The following is a 26102-nucleotide window of genomic DNA, read 5'->3' as shown; positions in this document are numbered from 1 at the left end:
TGAATGAAAGATTAGCTCTGGGCGTTCAGAACCAGGGTTTATTTTATTTTTGTAGATTTCAGTTTTGCACAAACTTCACCCCAGCAGATATCCTCCACCCAAAGTTGGACACACCAGAGACACAACTACAAATACAAGGATAGGAGATAAAAATAAACATATAAATAAATAAATAAATAAAGCCAACAGTCTTCCTCACCCCACATATACAGCCACCCTTCCTCTGAAAAGAGCTCCCACCTCCAGCTAATGCATCTAGTTAAAAAAAGTGCATCAGAATGGGCTGATACTGACTTCTTCAGTTCTAGATGCTTCTCAAAGGCAACAGCATCACTTCAGTATCATGCAAACTGAGCTTCAGCTAACTAGCCCTCCTCTTTATCCATCTCCCTCACAGATGAGTTTACTCATCTTCCATGATCAGCACTAAGGAATGGCAGAAACTAGTGCTCTTGTTTAGTACCTCAAACACCTCTATTTATTATTTGCCCCTTCATTTCCTAGCAGCTGCTTTCATCCCTTCTCACAAACCAAAAGAGGGACATGGAAGTAGACATGCTGAGTACAAAAAACACACCTTTCATGGATCTTCCTCATCTTCCGGCTGCTAATCTACCTTAGTGTAAAGCACCACTAGGAGCTACTTTCTGCCCTCACTGCTATTCGCCTTAACCCCCAATAGGGAACAAACAAGGGTTGCAGAGGCAATAAATAAGAAAATCCCACATAATAATGGTGATAATCGCACCCAAAAATGGTCTCCTAAGGGTCACTTGCCATGAGTAGAACATATAATCTTCATATGCTTCTGTTGGCACCTCTTGTTCATTATCCAATGGGATATAGGGGTTTTTTTTATATATACGGATTGGTAAATTGAGGCATACGGTATTTGAAGCAATTTCACCACGATTCCACCGTTAGCCAACAGTCCAGCCGGAAACAGAGCCCAAGACTTGAACTCCTACGCTGTCACACACACCACTAGAGCAAACCCTCTCTCCCTGTTTAAGTGTTTTCTTGAACTTTTGCCCAGCCAGTAGAACCAACTCTAATCATTAAAAGGTTAGAATGCAACTAATTTTCTGATTTAGGAAGGCTGCCAGAAGAGCTGATTCATACAAAAAGTTTCAAATCATACAGGAACCAGGTTTCATTTCCCTGCTTCCTGAGGGCCCACCAGAAAGGTGAAAGAGGAGTCACCAAAAAGAACAGATCAGGTTTGAATACTGAAAAGTAAGCACAGTATCTGGTTATCAGTCTCAGGATATAAGTACAACAGCTCAATTGAACGTCATCTTTCCGCTTGGAATTACTCCCAAATTTACACCCACTGATGGCAAACACGCATGCTGGCCGGCAAAAAGTACACTGCGCTAGCTAGAGCTGACTCCGAACACTTAGAAAATGTCCCAAATACATGCTCAAGAAATGCCAACCAAAAGGACACTACCAACTTTTCCTACCACCTTCTGTCATGGCAAAGCACAAAAACAATTCCACCTAATTTTTCCACTTCCGTAAATGGACAGGGAGCATGTCTAGCAATAAGTAGACAAACTGAAAATCAAGACTTCTGGGCTCTCTTCTGGACTCATCTGATGCTGTACAAACCTCAGTCTCCCTGTACCTCAATTTTTCACATCTGTAGGATAAAAATAATACTTATCCATTTTCACAAGGGTAAAATATTTTACTGGAGTTCTTTAAATCGTATATATTTGCAAATTGCTGTGTAGTAGCTTAAGCCCTATATCACACATTAATCTTTCATGTCAACAAGCCAAGCCTTCTAAAAATTGTTTTGGCCAAATCAGATACATTGTCATGAGCACAAGAGAAGACCCAAGATAATGGCCTCATTAGACCAAACCACAAACATGTATAGATTAAATATTATGAAAACTGAATCCCAGTGGCACAACATTCTTGTCAGTAAAAATAGTAGTAAGAAAGAAAATAAACTTCTTTGGGATGTTCATTATATGATAACTTTACCTTTATTGGGTATTTTATAAAATGTTAAAATAAGACAGTTCACCAAACAATCTAGAACAAGGATACTTTGAAAATACCTAGAAATAAACTTGTTAGGCATTAGCTAAATCTGGTGATGAAGTTCTCAGCTTCAGACAAATAGGAGATGGAGCTGGCAATCACTGAGGTACTGGTGTAACCACAATATCTGACCAGAAACAGTGACAAGACAGAGTACTAAAATATCCTGCAGCCCTCCAAAATGGAAGATAGGCACCCATCATCACTCACTGGGACAGATCAGAAACAACCTGACGGCACCATTTGATGGAATTTTGTGCACTCCTAGGCCACGTAGTTGTATCAGGAATATCTCCAACAGACAAGGGGAAAGGGTACTGGGAAGATGAAAACTTTCCAAGGTGTCTGATTTAAACCCTTGAGGAGATGACTGACAATTAAATCAGCACTGATTCCATGCAGTCCTGGCAATTAGTTATGTTTCTGGGATGGAGCCTAGCTGAAGGAGTGCCAAAGATTTGAAGATGTCATCTGCTGCAGACAGCCAGCCACCACTTTCTCAAATATTTTCCCCAGATGGCAAACATTAAAACTAGGTGACTATTTGCCAAGAATCTGGAATCTAGAGTTAGTTTCTTTGAAAAAAGCTTAATTACAAGCCTGGTTGACTGTTACCCAATGAATACCTTGGTTTTCTCCTTCCAGAAAACAGCCCAGGCTTCCCCATGAAGGCTTTCAACAATCAGCATGAATACTGGTTCCGGTTTACATTCATTTAGGCACATCACTAGGACCATCACTGAGGCATTAACTGGAATTAATTAAAGGATGGCAGGGTTTCTCCTAACCTGCACTGCAACATCAAATTTTAGCACGGTTCCTCTGAATCTGGTTAAATCCATTTAAAAGAATGACGTTCCTAATAACTCCAAACAAATGCCTACAGAACTGCCCCAAGCAAATAAGGGCATAAAAAAAAATGTAGTACATTTGTAGACACTTCAAAAGGGGAGGAAAGCTACGCTCGCTCAGGAGTGTGCAGTGACTGTTACACTGCCATCGTCTTAGGTATGCATGATCCCATAACAATACACGTGGGCTAAGTTACCCAACTTTGACCCTCCATGAAGCAGAGTTAAAATTGGAGTGGTTAATACTTACAGTGTAACTGCACACTCCCAAGTAGCAGCTTACCTTCCTCTTTTGAAGCTACTGTAAACTTTTGTTTGCCCATACCATAAAACGTCCTTCTGTTTCATGAAACAGATCCACAGATAAGTCTCTAACTCCCCAACACAACTTTGATGTAACAGCACAGGAATTCCTAGTACACCAAACCACCATCAGAAGGAATATTCTCATCTTTTCCTATCCATCTTTACCACCAATTATTTGTAAAGTACGGTGATCTGTGAGGATGACCTGAAGTCAATGAATGCACTGATGGCTGTTCCATACAATGTGAGGGTCCAGACACATATCACAAGTGAACAGCTCCAAAGTGTCACTGATTAAGGTACCAGTTCACAGCTGTGGGTAAAGTGCTGTAGTTCTGACGCAGAAGGGTGGAGTGAGCACCCAGACCAGCAAGTCTTACAGGGGTAAGTACTTGCACCCATACTTTGACAATCCCAAGGAGTGGGTGGGCGACTTGTTGGTTGGGGGGCATTTTCATTTTTCTGCTTTCCCTTCCCTTCCTAAATAAGTGCAATAAACTTCAATAGCCTGCACCTGACTGAAGTCTGCACTGTGCTTGCCTTATTTGGGGGTGCAGTGAGTATGGGGAAATGGGTACAGAAGGGAAGGGAGAACTGCTTGGACCCACACTTCTGGATTTCTAGGGTATGGAGGGCATGAGAAAGGAGAGTGGTTAAGTAGGGAGTGAAGACCGCTGATTCTTAGACATCTTTTACTGAATATGTAGTTATTCAGTAAGGAGGTTAAATTGATTTTAAAAAGTGCCCAAAAAGGGAGAAAAAAAAAGGGACAAGAGTACCAGAGATGCCAGTTGCAATAGCATACGGGGGGGAAGTTTCTAAAAGTCCTGGCTGTATACCAGAGCACTGAGTTGCAATAGTGTTGGAGAGGTGTGGGAGGGAAGAGAAGCAATGCAGTGTGGGATGCTTAGAGGACCAACCAGATCTAGATCATGAAATGCTCAGTGTCCACATGTTACATTGTTCAAAATAGTACTTGATTTTCCAGAGATACTTTTAAACCATTCCAGGCAGTTTTAAAGCAGGGTTGCCAACTCTCCATAAATATAAGCAAATTTCATAAATTCCATAAATTTATTCTGTCAAAAAAACAACAAGGCTAAAAACAACTGCCCATAAAAAGGAGTCTCAGTGTGGAAAAAATAAACAAGCAAAATAACTGGAAGCTTGATTGAAGATCCCTGGTCAGAAAGAAACTGGAAACAAAGCACTAAGAGTAGAACAGTGTTTGAGTGAGAACAAAGCATCATTCAGGGAGCACTCTCTCAGGACTCTGTAGCCCACAGGACTCTCCATAACCCATTTATCCACTGACGTGCTGCTGCTGTTCTGTCCCATCTCCTGGCCTGGAATGCTGCTGGGTCACTACTGCAGACAGTAGTCCTGTGTGTGCTTGTGCTAGGATGGGGGACCTACATGGTACAAGGTAGGGTTGGGGGCATCAGGGTGTGGGCGCAATGGACCCTTGGGGTGGAGTCAGCATGGTGTAAAGCTACTGCTGCAGTTGAACAGATTTGCCAATCCAAGAAAAAAAATTACACTGATAATTTGCAAACTTTTTACTAACAACTAAACTTCTCTTTTTTAACATGGTTGTCATTACTCTCATAATTTGAACACAGCCTTGTCCAGGGACTGGCAGAAGGGTTACATTTACATTACATATGTCAGTAAAAACATTTGTCAGTAAAAAAAAAAAAGCGTTTTGGTTGTCAGTAAAAAGTATGCAGGCTGTCAGTCAAAAAAAAAAACTTGGGTTGGCAACCCTGCTTTAAACCAATTTAACAGGCCCATATATTTGGCTGCTTCAGGCTTAAATCACACTTAAATGTGGTCTAGTCCATTTATGTTTCCATACTCTTAAATCCCTCAGGATTTCAATATTCTGGCTATATACAAAGATGAGCCAGAGACTAGGATGAATTTTCCCTTTAATATTCAAGATAGATTTCTCTCAAACAAAACATTACAGTGAAATAACTCTTCAAGTAGGCTAACTGCTGCAAGATTGGGAATATACCTGGAAAAGGAAGCTCTCTGTCTAAATGGAATTATTTTAAATTATTATAGAATACCAAAATGAGAACACGATACAACCTTTTCAGAATGCAAGGGAAGGAAAATAGGGGAGGAGGCTTCTTAACCTCCTCCCTTCATTATAACTAGTGAGGAGAAACGAAAGCAACAAGGAATTGTAAATCTCATTACATATATAGGTGGCATTGTTTCTACAGTTCCATGACATTGTAAAATGCCATAATCAATATTATACAGACTATAATTTTGAAATATACATGTCAAAGGTACTGGAACTAAACCACACTATCAACTTGTCACCTGCTACATATCATTTTGCTCTAGGAAATGCGAAGAGTATTCCAGCCATTCAAACCTTATTAAAATGTCCCTAATAATTTTTTTCCCAAGTCTGAAAATAAACAACATTTTTAAGCCTAGAACAGTTTTTCGTTCACTACAGAAAATAACAGAATGTAAGGCAAACATCAGCCATATTATAGTGGCACCACAGGGTGCTGGTTAACAATGATGCAACTGGATCAGAGAACTTCAGTGTTTTTCCTCACTATGCATCTAGGGTTTTTAATTAAAGCAAAAATCAGATGTACTGTTATACACACTAATTCTTCACAAGCTGCTGCAAGAAGCCTATATATTTTAACCTGTTTTGAGCTTTACCCTACAACAAAATGTTAGTATCACTCACTACATAATGCATATAATATATATAGGATTAAATATTTAGGCATTAAGATACAACTAACCATGCAGCCCTGCTTGCTCATGCAGCACACCCTTGGGTGCTTATACTTACAATATTAAAAGAGAAGCAATGTCTTAATACATCTAAAGGAGGCAGCAATCGAAAACCATTGCATAGTACCTCTCACTGGAGATTAACACAATGCTTTGGGTTTTTTGGTAAGTACAAACATGCAACGCATATTTTAAGTGAAACAATCTTCAAATTAGAGCCTATGTTAGCTTTTAATTTTAAAACATGCTACACAAATAAATTACTCTGGTCCATCTAGGGTTTTCTGAACCACATTTTCTTTCTGCAGTTGGAATAACTGAGAATCTTACAAGAAGCCAGTGCAATTTTTTGGCACTGCCAAAAATATTTTGCTGACCCGTGACCCATAAGGTCACCAACTATCCTGAAGCCAATAATGCCACTTGTTCCTGCCCAAATGATGGTAACTCAGAGAAGGCAAAAGGCAGCAGCTAGATCTTCAGCTACACCCCGTAACTGAGAAATGCCTTTCTACATTCTGATGTTCTGACATACACCACAACACACCTCTGGGGCCTTTCCAACCAAAGTTCAAGACATGCATTTTTTCAGTCCTACTACATGGAAAGGTTTGTATTTCTGTGTGACGGAGACAGGGAGGGGAGTCACAAAATTATTTTGTCTTTTACGCAGCATATATATAGTGGATAGTAATGTTGGGCTATTCTTTCCATTTGCTCCTTTCAAACTCATCTTCCACATGCTCCCACAGTTTATCTGTTCAATCACTTATAAATGCTCTATTCTGGGGAAACTCAAGACTGAATATCAGGGACTGTCTTCTCTTGTTTTACAAGCATAAATTTTACAACAGTAATCCAAATATTCTTTTTGCTTTCTATAAGCATGAGAAAAGTTCTGTCTACAGCAGGTTGGGTTCTCTACTGAATAAATATGTAACATGTCCACACATTACCCAATAACCTCAAGGGAAACACCCTACAATGCTACAATCACAAAAGAGTTTAAGCTTCCAGTAACTATGTAGATGGATTGCCTTCACAGATATGAAATGCCTGCCGTGACAGATATGGAATCATTTAACCAGTAAAGCACCCAGGGTACACTTGCTGTATTATGGACATAAGGACACAAGAGACTATTATGCAACTGTCTATTCATTCCAAGGCATCCTATTCTTTTTTTATTTATTTATTTTTTTTTAGCAATTGGGGTGGAATGTGGTTTAATGGCATATCTAAAGAAGCAATAAATTCAGAAAGCAAGTTCCAGGAAACCTTGTGCAAAACATTATGGGCGTAGCTAAGCAGTGAAAATCCTCTGGAGGCATACCGAATATTGCTAATGAAAGGCCTACTTGATTAAAGCTCTGCTCAACTGAATTCAGCATTGAAATATTAAGAGTCTCATTTCCATAGGGTCAGACAAGTCACCACATTTGGGATCAGGAAACAATTTTACCCCATGGTTAGACCGGCACGGACTGTGAGGGTTTTAGTCTTCATCTGTAGCAGGAGGTGTTGCCCTCTTCCTTGGATCTCAAGTGTATTTCAACAAATACAATTCCTATCTTTGCAATGGCAGGACGTTAACAGTGCCAGTGCTCATGCCCTCCCCCTCACTTTACCTGTGGCAAGCTCAAGGTGATGCTGAGGTTTCAGGCATGATGCCCAGTAGTTATGTGTAAGGATTTCCTCCCAAAATTTTAGGAACTGGTTAAACCAGTGGTTCTCAATCTTTTTAGTCTCAAGGCACATGCCAAAAAATGCCAGCTCTTAAGCCTTCATTCATTTTTTTTGCAATACTTCTGTTGCAAAAACCAAGAAAGACCATAACAGGTCAAAATGTTTTTGACACTATGGATTCCTGCTGATATATCTGGGTTTATATGGGTGAATCCCATGTAGGTTTTTGCATACCTAACAGTGATAATTTTTGTGTGGCACCCTTAAAAAGATCTCAGGGGACCCTGGTTGAGAATTGCTGATTCAGACAAGCATTTTTCTAGCATAGTTTAGACAAGGATGATCCTGAACCCAGAGGGGGGTGGGATGAACTAAATAACTCCCTGAGGTCCCTCCCAGCACTAATTTTCTATGTTTATGACTCTTTATATCATCATTTAAAACCTTACAGATCTCAGCTGCAAAGGCATCAACTAACACAAGTTGGAACAACCCCGTTTTCTAGTAGAATAGACTTCAAGTCTTCCTGCTAATGGAATGCCAAGCAGATCATAAAAATTCTAATTAATGTAGTCCTTTTAAACTGAAATACCATGGCCTTTCTATTCTTTTCCAAAATCGACACATCAGTTTGTGAATTTTCTAGATATTAAAGCAGTAAGTCAGTAATTAACCACCCCCTTTAAAAGTAAAATAGGGAAAGAATTCACCTGATAAATCAGATTGGGGGAATAATCACTGGCAAATGAACCCAGGATTTACCTGAAAATCTAAAGTTACCTAAAGCCAAATATGTTTCACCACCACCACATCTCTAAGAAACCGTATACAGTCCACAACTGAGACATAAGCTACGAGTTCCTTCTGGCTGATCATGCATCTACTAGAAAGTGACTTTCAGCAATTGATAAACAGAAAGGACCACAAGGGGTGGCCAACATGCAGCAAGCCTGCTACAAGTGGCACAGGCAGCCTGCGTGTGACACATGGTGAATCAGGATGGGGACAGACAACACAACAGCAGACACAATGAGAAGGAGAAAGCAGAACAGCAGATGAGGCAGGGACCAGGAAAACGGGGTAGATCAGACAGCAGAAGAGGATCAGAGTGGCAATCCAGGCTAATTTGTGGCATGCCTGTCAGAAAGACTGGCCCCCATGTAACTAAACCAAGAGCAAAAGCTCAACGAAGACTGTTTGTTCTGGGTTTGGTATTTTGTTTTTTTTGTTGTTGTTGTTGTTTTTTTTTGGGGGGGGGGGGGGGTTCCCATATGTCCTTTTGCCCACTCAGTCGCATAGAGGAGGCAATGGCTGAAACAGCATTACATTACTCAAGATACCAAAATTTACATTTTAAAGTATGTAATATTATATTTAAGATGCAGCCAACCCATTGTCACTTTAATGTACTAGTTCAGGAAAATTTTGGCTAAAAAACCATAAGCTATAAGAGGATGTTGCTTGTGTATTTCTTATAAACCAAAGCTATGAGCATAAAGAAATTACAGCATTTCCCACAGAACTAGGCAGTTCTGAAAATACTTAAAGACTTCACCGGGCCACTTCTCCCCACCCCCGTCCCGCTATTCCTATTGATATAATTGAGGCTTCATATAGCTACTGCTATTCCTAACAAGCATATTCACAGGAAGGTAGAGATGCCAGTAGGATCTAACTGTTTAGACGGGTTAAAACAACCATGGGTGTAGAACGTTTTTTACAGAAACAACAATGCCATATTTTAATCACATACACTTTGCACCTCCCCCCCGCCAAAAAAAAATAAATGGGGGGTGTGTATTTAGCAGGAAGGCTGATTTTCTGATGGGGATAGAAGTACCCTACACTGATTCCTCCTGCAGCTGTTGAACTACATTGCTATTCCACTGAGGGAGTCAATCAACATATTGTTCTTTACTCCAGAGGTGTTATATCTCTCCTTTTTAAAATTCCACTAATCAACCTACCCTTTATCAGAGCAATTTTTCTGTCTGCTAGCTGCTCGTGGTCTCCCTCCTACTATTTCATCCTTAGTTATACAAGAAAGAGAGAGCGAGTCAGCTGAAGAGGAGGCTCTGTCCCTGCTCTATCCAGCTATAATTCTGGAAATCTTTTTCTCCTTTAATCTACTGTTCAAAAGCAGGTGCACTGCTTGCAAGAAAATATGGTATCTGACACTGAACTTTAAACAACCATTCTGCCATCTAAGAAAGTTACAGGATTTCTGAATGTGGCTATATTTCTCCTCCAAGTATTTCCTTTAATCTACTCCACACAAGAAGTGTAAAACTATGCCAGGAAGTACTGACAATGCCCCTTTGTTTTGCAGGCTGACACTAAATCATACCACTATTTCATTATACAGTAATGACTCAAAACACGAGTATACTATCAACAGGATTATAGTTAATTAGATTAATATTTCAGAAAGAATTGTATCTTCATCCCGGCAGTGAATGCATTTGTCAGCTTTCCAACCAAAAGAACAATCAGCAATGTAAAAACTAGGTCAGCAACAGAGGTAAAAATTACACTGCAACAGATAATCTGATAAAAGCCAGACAACAACAGAAACTCTTTTAGGACGTCTATATTTTAATAGTCAGTTTTGTGTCTAGAGAGCTAGAGAGGCAGCCTGCCCATGCCCTTGAGTTCTCAAAAATCAGTTCCACTGTAGTTCAAAGGAGGAAGAGCAACATGATTTGAGTTTTAAAAAAAACTAGCACCAGGTATAAGTGCAGGGGAGATCAGGAATCTTCTCAGATCATCTTCTTTCCCTGATCTGTAAGCAAAGACAATCACTATACTGGCACTCTTGAAAGTTTCACATCACTTGTAGTGATGACAGTTTTACCAATGTGGAAATAGCCATGCCTCTAACTTACTCAAACCATAATAATTATGATGTCTCCAACTCAAAGAGTGCCAGCCTCAACCTTTCAAAGTGTGTGCTCTCCATATATTCCCAGAAGCACTGTACTGGTTCAAAACAAAACTATTAAATAAAATGGGCGGGGACAGAACAAATGGACTGAAGTGGGAAAGCAGCTGAACTGCAAAATATCCAGCTAACAAATATCTAGGGTCAGGTCCAGGAGACATCATATCACTATTTATTACACTGTAGACATGATGGTCCTCCCTTTGGCTAGTATCCAAATAAAATGATTTTTCCAAGCACAGCAAACCTTGGAATGATGGAGCAAGATATTCTGTTTGGAAGGTACAAATACCCAGTTTGGAAAAAATATTCTTATAGGTACTTACAGAAGAGGAATTTCAACAATGAGCTGGATGAGACAACATAGCAATTCTTCTATCAGATCTTCATGTTCCACTCCTGAAAAAGAATAAGGAAATGTTACTCTACTTCATTCTCAAAGCAAAAAAAGAATGAAAGAAAGAAACTACAGCTTCAACTCAATTGCCATCTGGATCTACTTGATTAAGGTATTAAATACAAACCATTAAAGACAGTGGCCCCAATCGAGACATTAAAAAAAAAAACCCAACAAACAAGTTGCTATCTAAGCTACAAGAGCTGTTGCAATTATTAAAACCAAAAGAATTATGGTATTAAAACTTTTCACAATGACAGTATCAAATGACTAGCATGCAACCAAATGGATCAATTAAATAGGATGTTTACTGACAGGGACAAGCCAGAAGTACACCCAGGTCTTGTTCAATACAAAAATTCTATCACTTTTACTATAATCATATAGTTATTACTACAGGAAACAATAAGCTACACCAGTATAAGGCACCTTTAGACTTATGACTATAGCCACGTTAGGATTTGTTCTATACCCGTGTTACTGCCATCCAGTGCCTGGCAGAAAGCTACACAAGTGTCATTTATTTACTTGTTTTTTGGGGGGGAGGCATATGTTGTTTTTTCTTGGTCATTGTTTGTCAGTTATTGTAAGTCACACTGCACATTTCTAAACAGGGTGGGATATAAATCTAAACAACAACAGGACAACTATTACAGTTGAGAAATCACATCCCTAATCAACTTAAACAGGTATACAAATGTGTGGACTATGCTGCAGAACAGCTAGTTGTACCCAGAAACCTGAGTAAATTGTAGGATTGATAAAAATCTATTTTTTTTAAATTTAAAACTAATATATAAAACTTTTACTTTAAAAAAGCAAACCTGTTTAAAAGAAATCTGCATTGATTATATTAAGCCTAATGTTACTACACCATCATAAATACTTGCATAAAATATATATTCTGAATCCAAAAAACCTCAAGGGTGTTTGAGTCTGTTAAAAAAAGAATGAAGAGAAAAACATCCAACTTTTGAGGAGACGCGTTAGAAATATTCATTAATATATTATATTTCTAATATTATAAAAGTCTAAGTCTGTCTGTCTGTCCATCCATAACACTTTATTTGCACTCTGATTGGCTGACAAAAACAGCCAATCAGACTGCTCCAAGCGTGGGGGAGCACCGCCATGATTCCAAAGCCATGCCAAGGATCAGACAGACGGTGGGGGAGATGAAGCCAGCATGAGCTGTGGCCAGGTCCCCTACTGTGCTCCCTGCAAAAACAGAGACAGCATGGGGTGTTAGGCAGCAGCACTCCATCCCAGGCAATTAGCTAGTATATTATATGCATGAATTACTTTATCTTGTAGGGAACACTCACGGGCTTTGGTAGAGACTGAAAGTCTCAAACGAACCATAGAAAATGAGGGTTGGAAGGGATCTCAGGAGGTCATCTAGTCCAACCCCCTGCTCAAAGCAGGACCATCTCCAACTAGATCATCTCAGCCAAGGCTTTGTCCAGCCGGGTCTTAAAAACCTCCAAGGATGGAGATTCTGCCACCTCTCTCTGTAACCACTGTTCCAGTGCTTTACTAACCTTCCAGTGAGAACATTTTACTTAACATCCAACCTAAACCTCCCTTGCTGCAACTTGAGACTGTTGATCCTTGTTCTGTCATCTGCCACCAGTGAGAACAGTCCAGCTCCATCCTCTTTGGAAACACTCAGGTAGTTGAAGGCTGTTATTAAATCCCCTCTCAGTCTTCTCTTCTGCAGACTAAATAAGCCCAGCTCCCTCAGCTTGTCCTCATAAGAGATGTACCCCAACCCCCGCACCATTCTTGTTGCCCTCTGCTGGACCCTCTCCAATTTGTCTACATCCTTGCTGCAGTGGGGGACCCAAAAATGGACACAGTACTCCAGATGTGGACTCACCAGTGCTAAATAGGGGGCTAAATGTAGCCTCTACCTTCAACTCCAAGAGATACCATTTAGTATCTCAGCAGGATCAGACTCCAGTTAGCATCCTAAAGCAGCTGCTTGGCAAATCAGTAAAAACTATGCCTCTTTCCCCATTTCTTAACATATCAAAATGTAAAACTAATTTGAAAATATTAAGTTGACAATTGCTTTTGGTTTTGTATGACAAAAACAGTACACCAGATTGCTTAAATAAATTAATACAATTATAACACAGTCTCATGGATAACAAAAAGATGTACCCAAAAAGCTTAACTGAGCTGCAAATGTTCATGCATGGCATGGCAATAAGAATGCATCTTCCTTCAAAAGAAAACTGAAGTCCAAATGGAAAAACCACACTGAGGCTTTCCATTTGGCAACTTAAATCACTCGTTTAAAACTAATCCACACCAGAAGAATGAGCAAAGTGTCCAGATAATTAAAAAGTCTGCAAGTCAACCTGATTACTAGCTGCTTCAGTCAGTCTCACTGATTGTTAACACTTCACATTTCACTCAGCTTAGGAAACGAAGATGAATGGCTGGTCAGCCAACTTCTAGTACTGTGTCCTATTGGAACCTCAGTAGTCCAGATCTAATTACTTTCATGGTATTCTGCAAGTCTATCACCCAGAGGCTTCTGAGCATCAAAACCATGACGAAGGCTTCTGTCTGCAGTTTTTGCTTTGCTGAATTTAATCTCTGTTTATTTTCTAGTTTTAAAAGGAACAATTCAAGCTTTTTATGACTATTTTAAAACTTGTGGCAAACATACCTTGGCCTTAAGACAGTTGCACTTCTTGGGATTACAAATAAAAATAAACAGTGTTTGGTTCTGGCACAACAAATACTTCCAATATTTAGGTTGCTGACAACGCAGGGCAATATTTATGTAACCTTTTTTTTGCTCTTACAGTACCCCAAAGGTAAGCTAGCGCTGCTTTGTAAACACATACCCTTATTTACTGACACAAGCGACATGCCAGGATTGTGACAGAAAACAAATAATACTTGCATTTCCCACAAGCCTATTGTGCAGTAAACCCTAAAACATCCTTGCACTGTCAGCAGAGGCAGAAGGTAAAATGGGCTAAAATGGGGATTTGCAACAATACAGAGAGCAAGTATAGGAGCATCAACTGTAGATACATAACCCTGTTAACATAGGATTCCTGGTCTGTAGAGAAAAGCAGAAGAAAGATGCTACTAAATTCAGAGGCCAAGGTGAGACAACAGCTAGATCTTCTCCGGCTCCATGCCCCAGGGTGGAACACAGGTGGAGCCCACCTGGAGCCAGAGGGTAAGCAGGGAGTGGGAGGCAGACTGAAGTGGGGGGCAAGCCCCAGACAGGAAAGTGGTGAGCGGGACAAGCAGCAGGGGGAAAGGCAGGGGACCATGCTCCAGTAGACAGGGGTCAGGCTCCTTGACCCCCCACCATCATCACCAGTCCCCTGCCACTGCAGCAGAGAGAGAGAGAGCACGCACGCTGGGGGAGGACAGGTTTAAAGAACTCTCCAATAATTAGATTCTACACATGCAAAATTATACAATTTTCCATGAATAGAATAATTACTGGAAGTTGTCTTAAATTCAGACCCATCTTGGAGTCAGGTAAATACTTCCACTGAATTTTCCATGAAAAAACAGCTACAAAGAAAATAAACTCAGTAAGATAATATCATGGTTTAAAAACACCTACAATGAAGACTCCTTTCATAACCCTAATTTACTGAATTACAGACAAATGCCAAGAAGTAAGTACTTACCCCGTGTCAACTATAATAGTTCTATTGAAGTTAATGGTGCTATGATGATTTAGACTAGCTCAGCACCTCTGGCGTGAAGCATCTTTAAACCAAACAATTTAGCTGGTTTATTAACTAACCTCACCTGAGCAGTTCATCTGATTTATCAGTAGAAGCAGACAATAGGAAAGGTCATTTTTCAATCTGAGGTAAAAAAAAAACTTTCTAGATATGAGCAAAGAAGGAACAAAGCAGGCTTTTCGAATATGTGTTTTAAACAGCATAGGCGAATCAGGATTTTGCCTTCAAAGGAATATGGTCTACAGTTCACAACTAGGTCACTTATACATATCACTCAACAGTTCTATTATCACTTTACATTTTTAATGACAACTATACTGGTTTATAAAGCTTAGCATGAGCACTGGGATCTCCCAGTGTCAAAAACCCTGCCATGCTGTAAATCAGCACTGCAGCAAATGTCTGCAAGCGTAGTGCGTGCAGTTTGCAGCGCTGCAGCTGGGTCTGCAGCACCGTAAAACATAGGCATACGCTCATCTGGATGCACCCTATGAGATTCAATGCCATTTACTCCTAAACAGTGTCAAATGTATTCCTCAGGAGTTTGTCCTTTTAAAATTTAACATTTTAACATTACAAAAAGATGCATAGAAATCTAACTTCAGCTCATTTTTTCTTTTTTCAAAGTGCTGTTAAGTGGCTAGACAGCAAAAAAATCCTACCTTTTACCATATCAAATAAAAGAAAATGGAGCTACAATACCTTTCAAAACCTTGGTGTATTTCATATTTTCAGTTAAACATATCTTGCAACAAGCAAAACATTATAACCAAAGGTATAGAAGTGTTACTGTCTTTCACCTGAGTTTGCTCCTAATTTCAAGTCTCAGTTTTAGGAACCACACCAGAGGGAATACTCACAATAATACAAAAATATTTCTTACCACAACTGAATTATTAAAAAACACATTAAAAATGTCACCTAGTAAACTGCACATTCTAAAGGAAATCAGTTTTTTTTATCAAGGAAGCGTGGTTTCCTTTATACAGAATCTCCCATGAGTAGCACAACATAGCTCCTGTTCTCTAGACTCTAGAATTGCTGAAAGTATTTAACCTTAAACTTAAAACCACTGCCAATAAGTGAAGCTCAAGTGAAGATACAAAAAATAATTCCCAAACTAAAAAGTTCCTAACTTCTATGAATTTTCAATGTGCTGACACTACAAAAATTACTACAGTCCCCCAAACTGACAATATATTTTAATTTTTTTCCTAGTAGGTGAGGGCGGAAAACAATAAAATCAAAGCATTTTTTTAAAAATTGTTTGCATCATGTAGCATACATTTTGTCTGATTATAGTCCAGCATGATTTCAACTAGCCAAATAAATCTACAGAACATGAAGTAATTTTCCTCTATTTCACTGAATTTACAGATAGGAGGAAAAGTACTGGTCTGAGGCAATTACAGTTATAATTATGGTGCAATTAATACAGTACCTGAGCCATAAATAGTAATAATACTACACGTGCAGTCAATTCAATCAATTAAAAAAATTAGACATGTGCAAGTCAGCAGGACTGAATCAACTTCATCGGGGAGTGCTGAAGGAGCTGGCCGAAGTCATTGCGGAACCCCTGGCAAAACTCTTCCGCAACTTGTGGTGCTCTGGAGAAGCCCCGGAGGACTGGAAGAGGGTTGATGTTCTGCCCATCTACAAGAAGGGGAAGTGGGAAGACGCAAGTAACTCTAGGCCAGTTCGCCTAACTTCTATCCAAGGGAAAATCCTGGAAAAATTCATCAAGGAGTCTATCTGCAATAAGCCTGCAGAAGGTAGGATTCTGAACAACTGCAAGCATGGCTTCGTTGCGGGCAGGTCTTGTTTCACCAGGCTGGAGAGTAGAAGACACTATTTTACAGTCAAGGCAGCTAGGATCTGGAACCAACTTCCAAGGGAAGTGGTGCTGGCTCCTACCTTGGGGGTCCTTAAGAGGAGGCTTGACAATTAACTAGCTAGGGTCATATGAGCCCAATATTCTCTCCTGCCCAGGGCAAGGGGTCAGACTTGATGATCTACTTAGGTCCCTTCCAACCTTACATCTAGAATCTATCGATCACCAACTTCATCTCCAGTTTTGGGCCACACTTTAACAAGGACGTGGAAAAGCTTGAGAGGTCCAGAGAAGAGCCACCTGTATGATCAGAGACTTGCACAGAAAGCCATACGAGGAAAGGCTGAGGGACTTGGGACTCTTCAGCCTGGAAAAGAGAAGGCTGAGACAGGACTTGGTAGCAGCTTACCACTACATCAGGGGAGTACATTAAGGGCTCGGTGAACAACTGCTCACCAGGGCACCCTTAGTGAAAACTAGGAGTAATTACCACAAACTCCTGGAAAACATTTCAGACTCAACATTAGGAGAAACTTTCACAGTCAGGGTGTCCAGACTGTGGAATAAGTTCCCTCCAGAGGTGGTACAATCACCTACCCTGGAAATCTTCAAGAGGAGACTGGACAGTCACCCTGCTGGGGTCACTTAACCCCAGTTGTCTTTCCTGCCTGGTGCAGAGGGCTGGACCCGAGGATCTCAGTGGTCCCTTCCAGCTTCACAATCTATGAATCTATAAATTTATGGCACCATGAAGTAGGAAACCAGCGACAAAGCTATTCCCCAAAATATGAAGAATCTCTTTGTGGCTCATTTCTATGGCAGCATAAATGGAGCATGTAACAACCCCATGCCAATGCTGGCAATCAACTGACTGTCACAAGGACCCCAGGATGGGGAAGAGGCTTTCCCATTTCTAAAAAGTGCAGTTGCACAGTTTCAGGGCTGTCCAGGGTCCGGGCCAAAAATCAGCTGACTGTCTGTCCAAGTGCAGACAGTATGGGGCTCTCAAACTGGCCCAGTACAGTCCAGGGCCTAGAGGAGGACCTGGGACTATTCAGGACCAGATCCAGCAGCCAGCTGATTGCCAGTGCCAGCCCTGATAGCAGGATAAGGGTGGCACACAGCTCTGCAGTCGCACGACTGGGATCGAAGTAATTTTATGCCCCATCCCAAATATCACATCTCTTGCCATATTGACTGGGATGAGGCATAAAATTCCTCTGATCCAATCACACCATAGTTCTCACACCTGCCAGGGGCCTAACTCAAGTATTATGGAAGAAGTTACCTATTTTTAAAAAAAAATTATAATCAAATGTCATTCAGTTAAAACAATGTATCCTTTTCTACACTGGGACACATGCATTTTTGTTTAATTCTCGACTCATCAAGACAATTAAATGGATACATGCCAAATCTATAACGTGAGAGCTATAAACGTGGAACACTATGTATTTTCAGAAACAATGACTTTTCAATAGCAGGATAGAGACAATACACAAAATACTCATTCGTGTTAAAAGATTACAGATTTGAATCAAGGAAATGCATAACCCCTCGGGTCAAATCAGCGAGGGCGGAATCTATCCAGATAACATTAGAACTAACTTACACTGAGGGAAATCAAAAGGTAACTTCTCGTTTTTGCTACCTCTTGAAGCAATGCCATATACATGCAATGAACAGGGTGAATGCAAAATTAAGTCAGAGTAGGCTGAAACACCATATTTAATGGAGGTCATGGAAAGCCTCCAAATGTAGGCTACTGATAGGTTTGTGATATGAATAATTCTTGGCATCTAGTATCTTCAAAGCCAACAAAACTGTTGGTGGAAACATCCACACAGGGCCTGACAGGCTACAGGTTTTGCCCAAAGCAAACCAGACTTTTTCTACAATGTCTTGTTGTTAACACCAGCGCACCTCCAATAATGGCAGCAATCCACTGAGTACAGCTCTCAAGCCAACAAGCAGCCAGAATTTTAAGCACTTAGTTGTCTAAGTTTGCACTAAATTAATGCTGCCAGCTACTGGTTCGCTAGGGTTCCTATGGAGTGCATCAGGAGACAGCCTCAGTCCCAGCTGCTGCCTGCTTCTCTGCCTTACTGCACCATATACTTTCCTCTGCAGCAGTCCTAGGTGAGAACTGAGTATGAAGACCAAGACTGAAATAAGTGTTCCCAGTTTCTGGTAGACTACAGGTTAAAATCCCCAACTATAAAAAAAATTTTAAGTACAGAATGAAGCAAGAAAAGCCACACTGTCATCCTGATGCAAAGCATGCAACCAGAGACACGGGGAACAGGAAGAGCGCTCTGTGGTTCATCTGTTTGGTGGCAGGGCAGAAGGAAGGGAGTTGCACAGATACACAAATCTGTTTGGTTTAACCTTTAAGACTGACAAAAAGCTCTGACATCCCTATGTTTTGGGCTGCATCAGAACTGTTTGCCCTGATACAATGAGGATGAACTTCCTACAGGAATCTCTGACAGCATTTTCCACAAGCAATTTAGCAGGGGGGGAGGTTGCTATAAGACACCAAATTCAGTGCTGATTAACAATTCTAAGAACATCAATTGTGAACTGAAAGAATAAAAGGGTCTACTTCAGATCAAGGGCCTCACTGAAATATATATCAACATAAGGTTTGGGGGAATTCTGTGCTTATGAAATCACACTGGACCTGAGCTGGGTCACTGCAACCAGCTGCCAGAAAAAGTTATTGACCATTGGATGAGAACCTGATAAAATGTCAACTTATTTTACATTGTCTTTCACTGACTTAGACTGGGTTAAAAACATTAACATTTTCCATCACCCCATTCTTAATTCACAAGTTGCCCAGTCCCCTATAAAATGTTAGCATTACGTTCCAACTAGTATGCCTGTAGTGGCTAAAACACCATAGGAAAAAAAATATCAAGAGGGATTTAAAATCCTTGAAAGCCATGGTTATTATTTCATTTCAATCTAAACAAAAATACTATACTGTTCAAAGTCTCCATAAGATATTTGCAGCAACCAAAAAACTTCATAGCACACCCCTGGCCAGCTCACCTGCACAGTCAAAAACCAGGACCTCTGGACCTAAAAGCATAATGCTCTACTGTTTGTACTGAAGAATGAGGTCTGCCAGTTTGAAAGGCATCTGACACACAGCACACTAAAACACCATATTCTTAACCTGTCTTCTAGTTCTTTTCTTCACACCCCAGGGCCACTGCTTGCACCACAGGGCTATAGCTGGTGGACGTTCTCCACACCATAGTTGCTCCCCATACTATGTCACCCCATGTGCTCTGCACAACACCCTGGGGCCACTCCACGTGCCAGGCAACCGAGCGCTCACCATGCCATGCCCTGTGGCCGTGCACCACCTCCCCCCCAGCGCAGCCATGCGCCCCACACCACACCCTAGGGCTGCTCCCCGTGCCATGCAGGCACAGCCACCGGGTGCCCCCCATGCCATGCTCCGTGCCACACCCCTCCGCAGCTGCAGCCAACAGGCATTCCCTGTGCTGTGGCTGTTCCCCATGCCACTCCCTGCAGTTGGGCACCACGTCACCCTGCACACCCTACACCACACCCTGAGAGCACTCCTTGCACCCATCAAGCACTCCCCGCACCACACCCTGTGGCCGCAGGCTACCCCTCCCCCCCCCCAACACACACACACAACCATGCCCCATGGCCCCCCACACATCCTGCGCCACCCTGGGGCCACTGACTGCATCACATGGCTCCAGCCAACAGTTGCTCCTTCCGACGTGGCCATTCCCCACACCACACTCCCCCCCCCACGTGCCCTGCGCCACACCCCAGGGCCGCTCCCCACACCATGCACCCAGCAAGCACTCTCCACGCCAGCCCTCCCCTGCACAGCCACTCACCACGTCCCCCTGTGCGCAGAGCAGCTGGAAGGGGGTGGAGTAAGGCACGCCCCAGAGTGGCAGGGGGCACAGGGCAGGACCCAGAGCAGCAGCGGCGGTGGGATGGGGAGCAGGGCTGGACCCAGAGCGGCTGGGGGAGGGCACAGGGCTAGACAGGAGTCTCTGTCCCTGCACCCTCCCCAGCCCATCATGCAGGACGTGCATTTTGGTAGTACACACGCGCACGCACACACACACTTTGGACAGCTATATGCCGATACAGCTATACCAAGGACTACAAATAAAATTCTGTTAATTTTTTTTCCCAAGCAGCATGTATTATGTCCAAATAAAAGAGGTTTTTCTTTTATTTTTAATATATACTTTATATAACACTTGAGTTGTTTAGTTTTCCAGCATCTTAAATGTATACTCTTCTATGTATAATGCCAAAAATATGTAAACCTACTGAAGACCCCCAAATCATGGACATACACACAGACATTAGACACGTCTGACAGGACCCCTGTGAGGCTTGTAAGAATTATCCTCATTTACAGATAGGAAACCTGAGACAAAGAAGCAACTGGCACAATTCCACAGTGCAGTGGTAACAAAGTTAACAAAGCAGCCAGATATCTCAACTCCCTGTCTGCTGGTTCTGACCAATAGACCACACACAAATACACTCTTCATTAAGACAATTCTGCTCATCTAAGATAATTCTAAAGCAAGTTTGACAGCAACATGTACAAACTTATCACTAATGCATATCACTGGAACTTACAGTCCCAGCAGTATTAAAGATTGTATAAATGCAGACATCTGTATATAGATGGTATCTCACTGACACTAGTAAGTTTTCAGACTTTTAAATATGGAACTCTCTCAAAAGTCAAAAATATAATTGCTGTGGTTTTGACTACTAAAACACAACAATTAAGCAATACTTTCCTTATCTGGCATTTTGCTGTCTGTTTTTACTGTGCTGCATTATACAACTAAGCAGTATCATTTTACCAGGTGGAAACCCATATTCAGTCTACAGTAATAGTTTATTGTAGGCAGGCACTGCTTGTTTAATGCATCAGCTAGCTGACCTCTTTTTTAAAGATTACTCATCACAGCTTAAAGACATTAAACCATTTCAACACGTAGCTGTTAATCTTTTGGCACCAGAAGTCTGATTTCCCCAGAGCAAAGGCAGGCGCCAAGGAGTTAAACAGATTTTAATGAATGGTTTTCACTAGTCTGTGCATAAACTATTATTATACAATCTCACCACATGCCCTTCCTGCAAGGGCTGTTTGAGGGTAGCCCATGTTCAGATAGTTGTGGAGGCTCTTCCACAACCCACACACGTCGTATTAGCACTCTGACACCAGCCATTCTTTCGGAAGAAACCAAAGTAATTGGTTCGATGCAATAAGCCACATGTGATTAGAATCCCAACCATATCTATACAATAAAGCCAGGAAATTCAGAGTCAAGGTTCCCATGCTAAGCATGACTCTGCCTCCTTGTGTGTGCATTGAAAGCATCTTGTTATGTGACAGCATAACGCAAGTCCTTGTTTGGTAAACAAAGCTTTGTAAGGAGGATTGCTCCCTGTAGAACTGTAAATGCAGTGCACACATATCCAAAGGCACTCAAAAGGCCCTTTTGTGATACAGACTTGGGAGCAATGGGGAGAAAGTTGCTAAAGGAAGCTCAGCTCTTTACTTTCTTACTTTTCCACAGGCTCTCTGAAGTGTTTGGACAGATCTTGCATTACAACTGTAGTAGGCTGTAAAATCCACCCCCCCCCCCCAGACAAAGCAGGATTGCTCCCTAGGGCACTTTTTCCAACTGAGTGCTTTGTTCAGTGCAGATTTAAGCATCCCAAGCAATGGATTTCTATCCCTCCCACTGGGAGACTATTCTACTTTTTAATGGATCAAACTTTTCTAGTATTCAACCTAAATTTACTTTCCTACACTTTTGTCAAAAGAAAAGTTTTTCTTCATTCTCTGTGACTGAAAGGACACAGATTCCTCCTGAGCTTAAGGGTATTTTAGTCAAAATTTATGCTTCATCTGAACCCTGCAAGAAAAATCTCAAAATCTGGGTACATTAAAAACTAGAAGAGAGGCTTAAGCACAGAACTTCCAGCAGTGGAGATCAGAATAAAGAACAAACACCCACAATCCATCTCCTCCTCTTTGGCAACAAGAGAGACTTTAGACAAAATTACTGCACCAAATCATATTCCACTCCATCTGCATTTACCAAAAATACCCAGTTCATACTCTCAGCTATGCTGGATGGGCTATATTTTTACAGTTTCTGTATATCAGTAAGAAAAAACAGTTTGCACAATAACTGGCTTGTGCACTTAACCCAAAGTTTTCCTTCTCAGGACATTTCCCAGCTTTCAAATGTGGATTACTATAGATCTCCCTGAACCTACCTCAAGTGAGCAGCATGACTGCCAAAACACAACTGGGCAACTCCACAAGAGAATGGAGAGAAAGAATATGGTACATATTCATCATGGAAAAGTTATATCTGCTTTGCTAAAAGACAAGTATCAAATTTTTTATGCCATCTGGTTGCCATGCTACAACTAACTCAAGAGAACTATAAAAGAAAAACACCACAAGTCCACTACACTGGAAAATAAGTCTATTTAAAAAAATGGAAAGACAGCATGAGACATAGTCCTGTCCTCCTCCTCAGCGAGACCAAATAGGCAGCACCTTTGAATCATTTGCATAGCTAATCACATTTTGTACCCCAAGAATGTATTTTAAATTATATAATTCTTACATACATGTCGATATGGTCATGTGGTTGTGTTAATGAAAAGCAGGGAAGGGGAAAGCAGCACAGGAAGTTTTACCAACTTCATTTATTAATGAGTCGACTGTATTCACAGTGCTGCTTTGTTCCTCCCCTTGATCTTTTTGTAAAACCTCTTCTTATTGAATTCCTCAGTTTTGTTTTATTATGAAATTATATTCCTTTTTCACACACAATTCTAAATCCCTTTTAAAGCTCAGAACAGCTCTGAGCTATATCATTTATAAAACTGAGAGGAGGAATTACAACCACATAGGCAGGAAAGGAGTCCAGTGGCTGCATTCTTGAAGCATAAAGATACCCACGAAGCAGAATGTCTTTCCTCAGATGCTTCCCATTCACGTTCTGGCAGAAATTGCCTCTATTTATATTTTGAACTTGATGGAGATTATAGCACATCATCATCGTGAGCACAGAGGATTAAGTGTTTGCTAATGTGTGCCCCAGGGCACACAACAGCAAGCACCAGGAATCAAACCAACATTTATTTATTTTATTAGATTTATCTCCTGCCCTATCCAAAAGGCTCAGAGCAGCTTAAAATAAACAATCCAGGGACAAACAGAATTCCCCAAACACCCCCACAAAATCAGTGAGGTCCAATTCTCCTCCCTCCCTGCCTAAATCCCCACAAGCAAACCCTCTTGCCAAACCTAGTCATGCCTCCCAACTGCCACTTGCATCCAGTTACAAGAAACCTTCTCCCACCCACCCCACCACTCCCTGCCCACCCATTTCTATTAGTCTGCTTCAATCCCAGGGGAGACCTCCCCACTGAACATCACCCCCTCTCCTACAGACATCTCCTACATTACACACCAAAACACTGCTACTGACCACCAGGCAGCCTGCACAGCACTAGAAATTAGAGATGCAATGGATCTGACTATCCAGGTCAGATAACAGAGGAAAACATTTTGCTTTTATCTTTGCGATACCAGAAAGAATCTACCGTCAGTATGAAAGCCAATCTTTAACATAGCACCATTCATCATCAAACCTCCAGGTGCTGTACAAAGGAGGTCAGTATACTTATGTCAATTTTACAGATAGATAAACTAAGGCAGAGAAAGAGGAAGTGATCTGTACCAGAGGTCACCCAGTGGCAGGGCCAAAAATCAAAGCCAGGTCTCCCGACTCCTAGAGCTATATCCACTAGGCCACACGAGTCTCATAAATATTAAAGAAAAGAAGAAAAAAGATTGGACTAACCTTTAAATATTACAAAACAAAACTGTGTGATTTAGGCAACCAAATGCCTCAACCAAATCCCCTCAAACTGTTGAGCATGCAGTTTCCCATATAGCTGTAACATCATCTTTCCTACCAGTGGTAGTATAACAGATAGGACTTGCTCCAAGTACAGCTGTGGCCTAGGCAAAGGGCTCTCTTGATCTTGGCATCTCTCATGTACTCAAATAAAGCAGATCTGGTCAGAAGGCCAATAACCTAGTGGAGGCAATGGCAGGGCTGGTGGATGGATACTATTTCACACAGCAGCCCTGATGCTGCCGTTACTAAGTTCTCTTCTTTTGGCCAGACAACTTTTACACAGCACAGAGCAGAGAGGGACAGCACCATCTTCTGGTCAGATGGTTTCTTTCTAAGTGGAATTCTTCCCGAATAGATGCACGTTCACTCCATGCACACCAACCAACCTGTGGTACCTAAACAGTGCTGAAAGCTACCATGAGAGCACAGGATGCTTAGTAAGATCCTGAAGACATCCACTGTCTAAGTTTAAAAACTGAATCAAGATTAAACTTGAAGATAAAGCAACAGAAATTTGAGTAAGCTGTTAAATGCTAAGCTGTGGAGAAATAATGGAGAGTGCTCTGCCTTTATTTTTTTGATTTAAAGGAAAAAATGAAAAACCTTTATAGTCAGTGAAAGCATAAAAAGGTGCCACATGCCTCCCTGTGCTTGTGAAAAACTGCCCCATTGTTTTCAGTAGAAATTCCAGACAGTCAACTACTTCCTGGAAGCTTTGAGCACCCTGGAGACAGATACCAAGAGAAAGATTCAAAATTCACTCAGCACTGGCTTAACTCGTATACTATACCAATGAATTAAAGTTAGAATTTTACTATAGACTTGAATGGGAACCAAAGCTGAGTGTTTTTGAAATTCCTGCCCCACATGCTTTCAGTTTCTCCTCATGATCAAAGTATCTCCAATATGCCTGTAAACATCTCTGCATGCAAAGATATAGACCTACCATATAAGCCAGGTGTTCTCTCCTCGTACGTAAAATGAAGTTGCAGTTCCTCTTCTGTCATCTGACTGATGAACACTTTTAGCAAACAGCAAATAATAAACAATGCATTGTGGGCCTGCCAAATAAAGACGTGGCTACAAAGGAAACAAAAACAAGAGTCAATGATATTCAACACATTAATATTCAGCCGTGATCACCCCAGGGGTGTGCTACAGAAGACAGGTCCCAGTGACCTGGGCAGGCCAAAAGGAAGGCTCCCCTGAGTGATTCAAAGGGTGGACCTCTCAAGGCATTTCTACATGGCATACTTGCTGCACCAAACACCAACAACCTCAAACGCACCGCACTGTTCTGCATGGGCTGCGTTCCAAGCCACCAGCAGGTTAGTCGTGCCCCTGCAATGCTGCAGACTGGCTAATTAGCCCATCCAAAGAGCTTCACAAGCCACGGTATTGCTTCCAGGATAGGATGCAGCCTACACACGGACCTTCTCTAGCACTCCTCCCTGAGTTGTGTGCCTTTCCCTTCATGTACTTTTCCCAGGTGACATCATTCTACATGGAAGAGGCTCTGCGGACCTCAAAGGCACAACAGC

The 26102-nt window shown here is 41.4% G+C and overlaps 1 protein-coding gene across 1 annotated transcript in view; it reads right to left on the bottom strand.

Annotated features, from left to right (window-relative positions):
• Positions 1–26102, bottom strand: part of DYM (dymeclin) — a 337064-nt gene that overhangs the window by 282822 nt on the left and 28140 nt on the right. Inside the window, exons 4-5 of the mRNA XM_019531678.1 lie at positions 25508–25641; positions 10944–11016 (exon numbers count right to left, since the gene is read on the bottom strand). Coding sequence (XP_019387223.1) covers positions 10944–11016; positions 25508–25641 — 207 coding nt within the window. The remainder of the gene's footprint in view (positions 1–10943; positions 11017–25507; positions 25642–26102) is intronic.

Source organism: Crocodylus porosus, unplaced genomic scaffold (genome assembly GCF_001723895.1).
Source record: "Crocodylus porosus isolate Cpor-Errol unplaced genomic scaffold, CroPor_comp1, whole genome shotgun sequence".
NCBI classification, from domain to species: domain Eukaryota; kingdom Metazoa; phylum Chordata; order Crocodylia; family Crocodylidae; genus Crocodylus; species Crocodylus porosus.
Note: the sequence above shows the minus strand (reverse complement) of the source record. Positions and strands in the feature narration are given on the sequence as shown.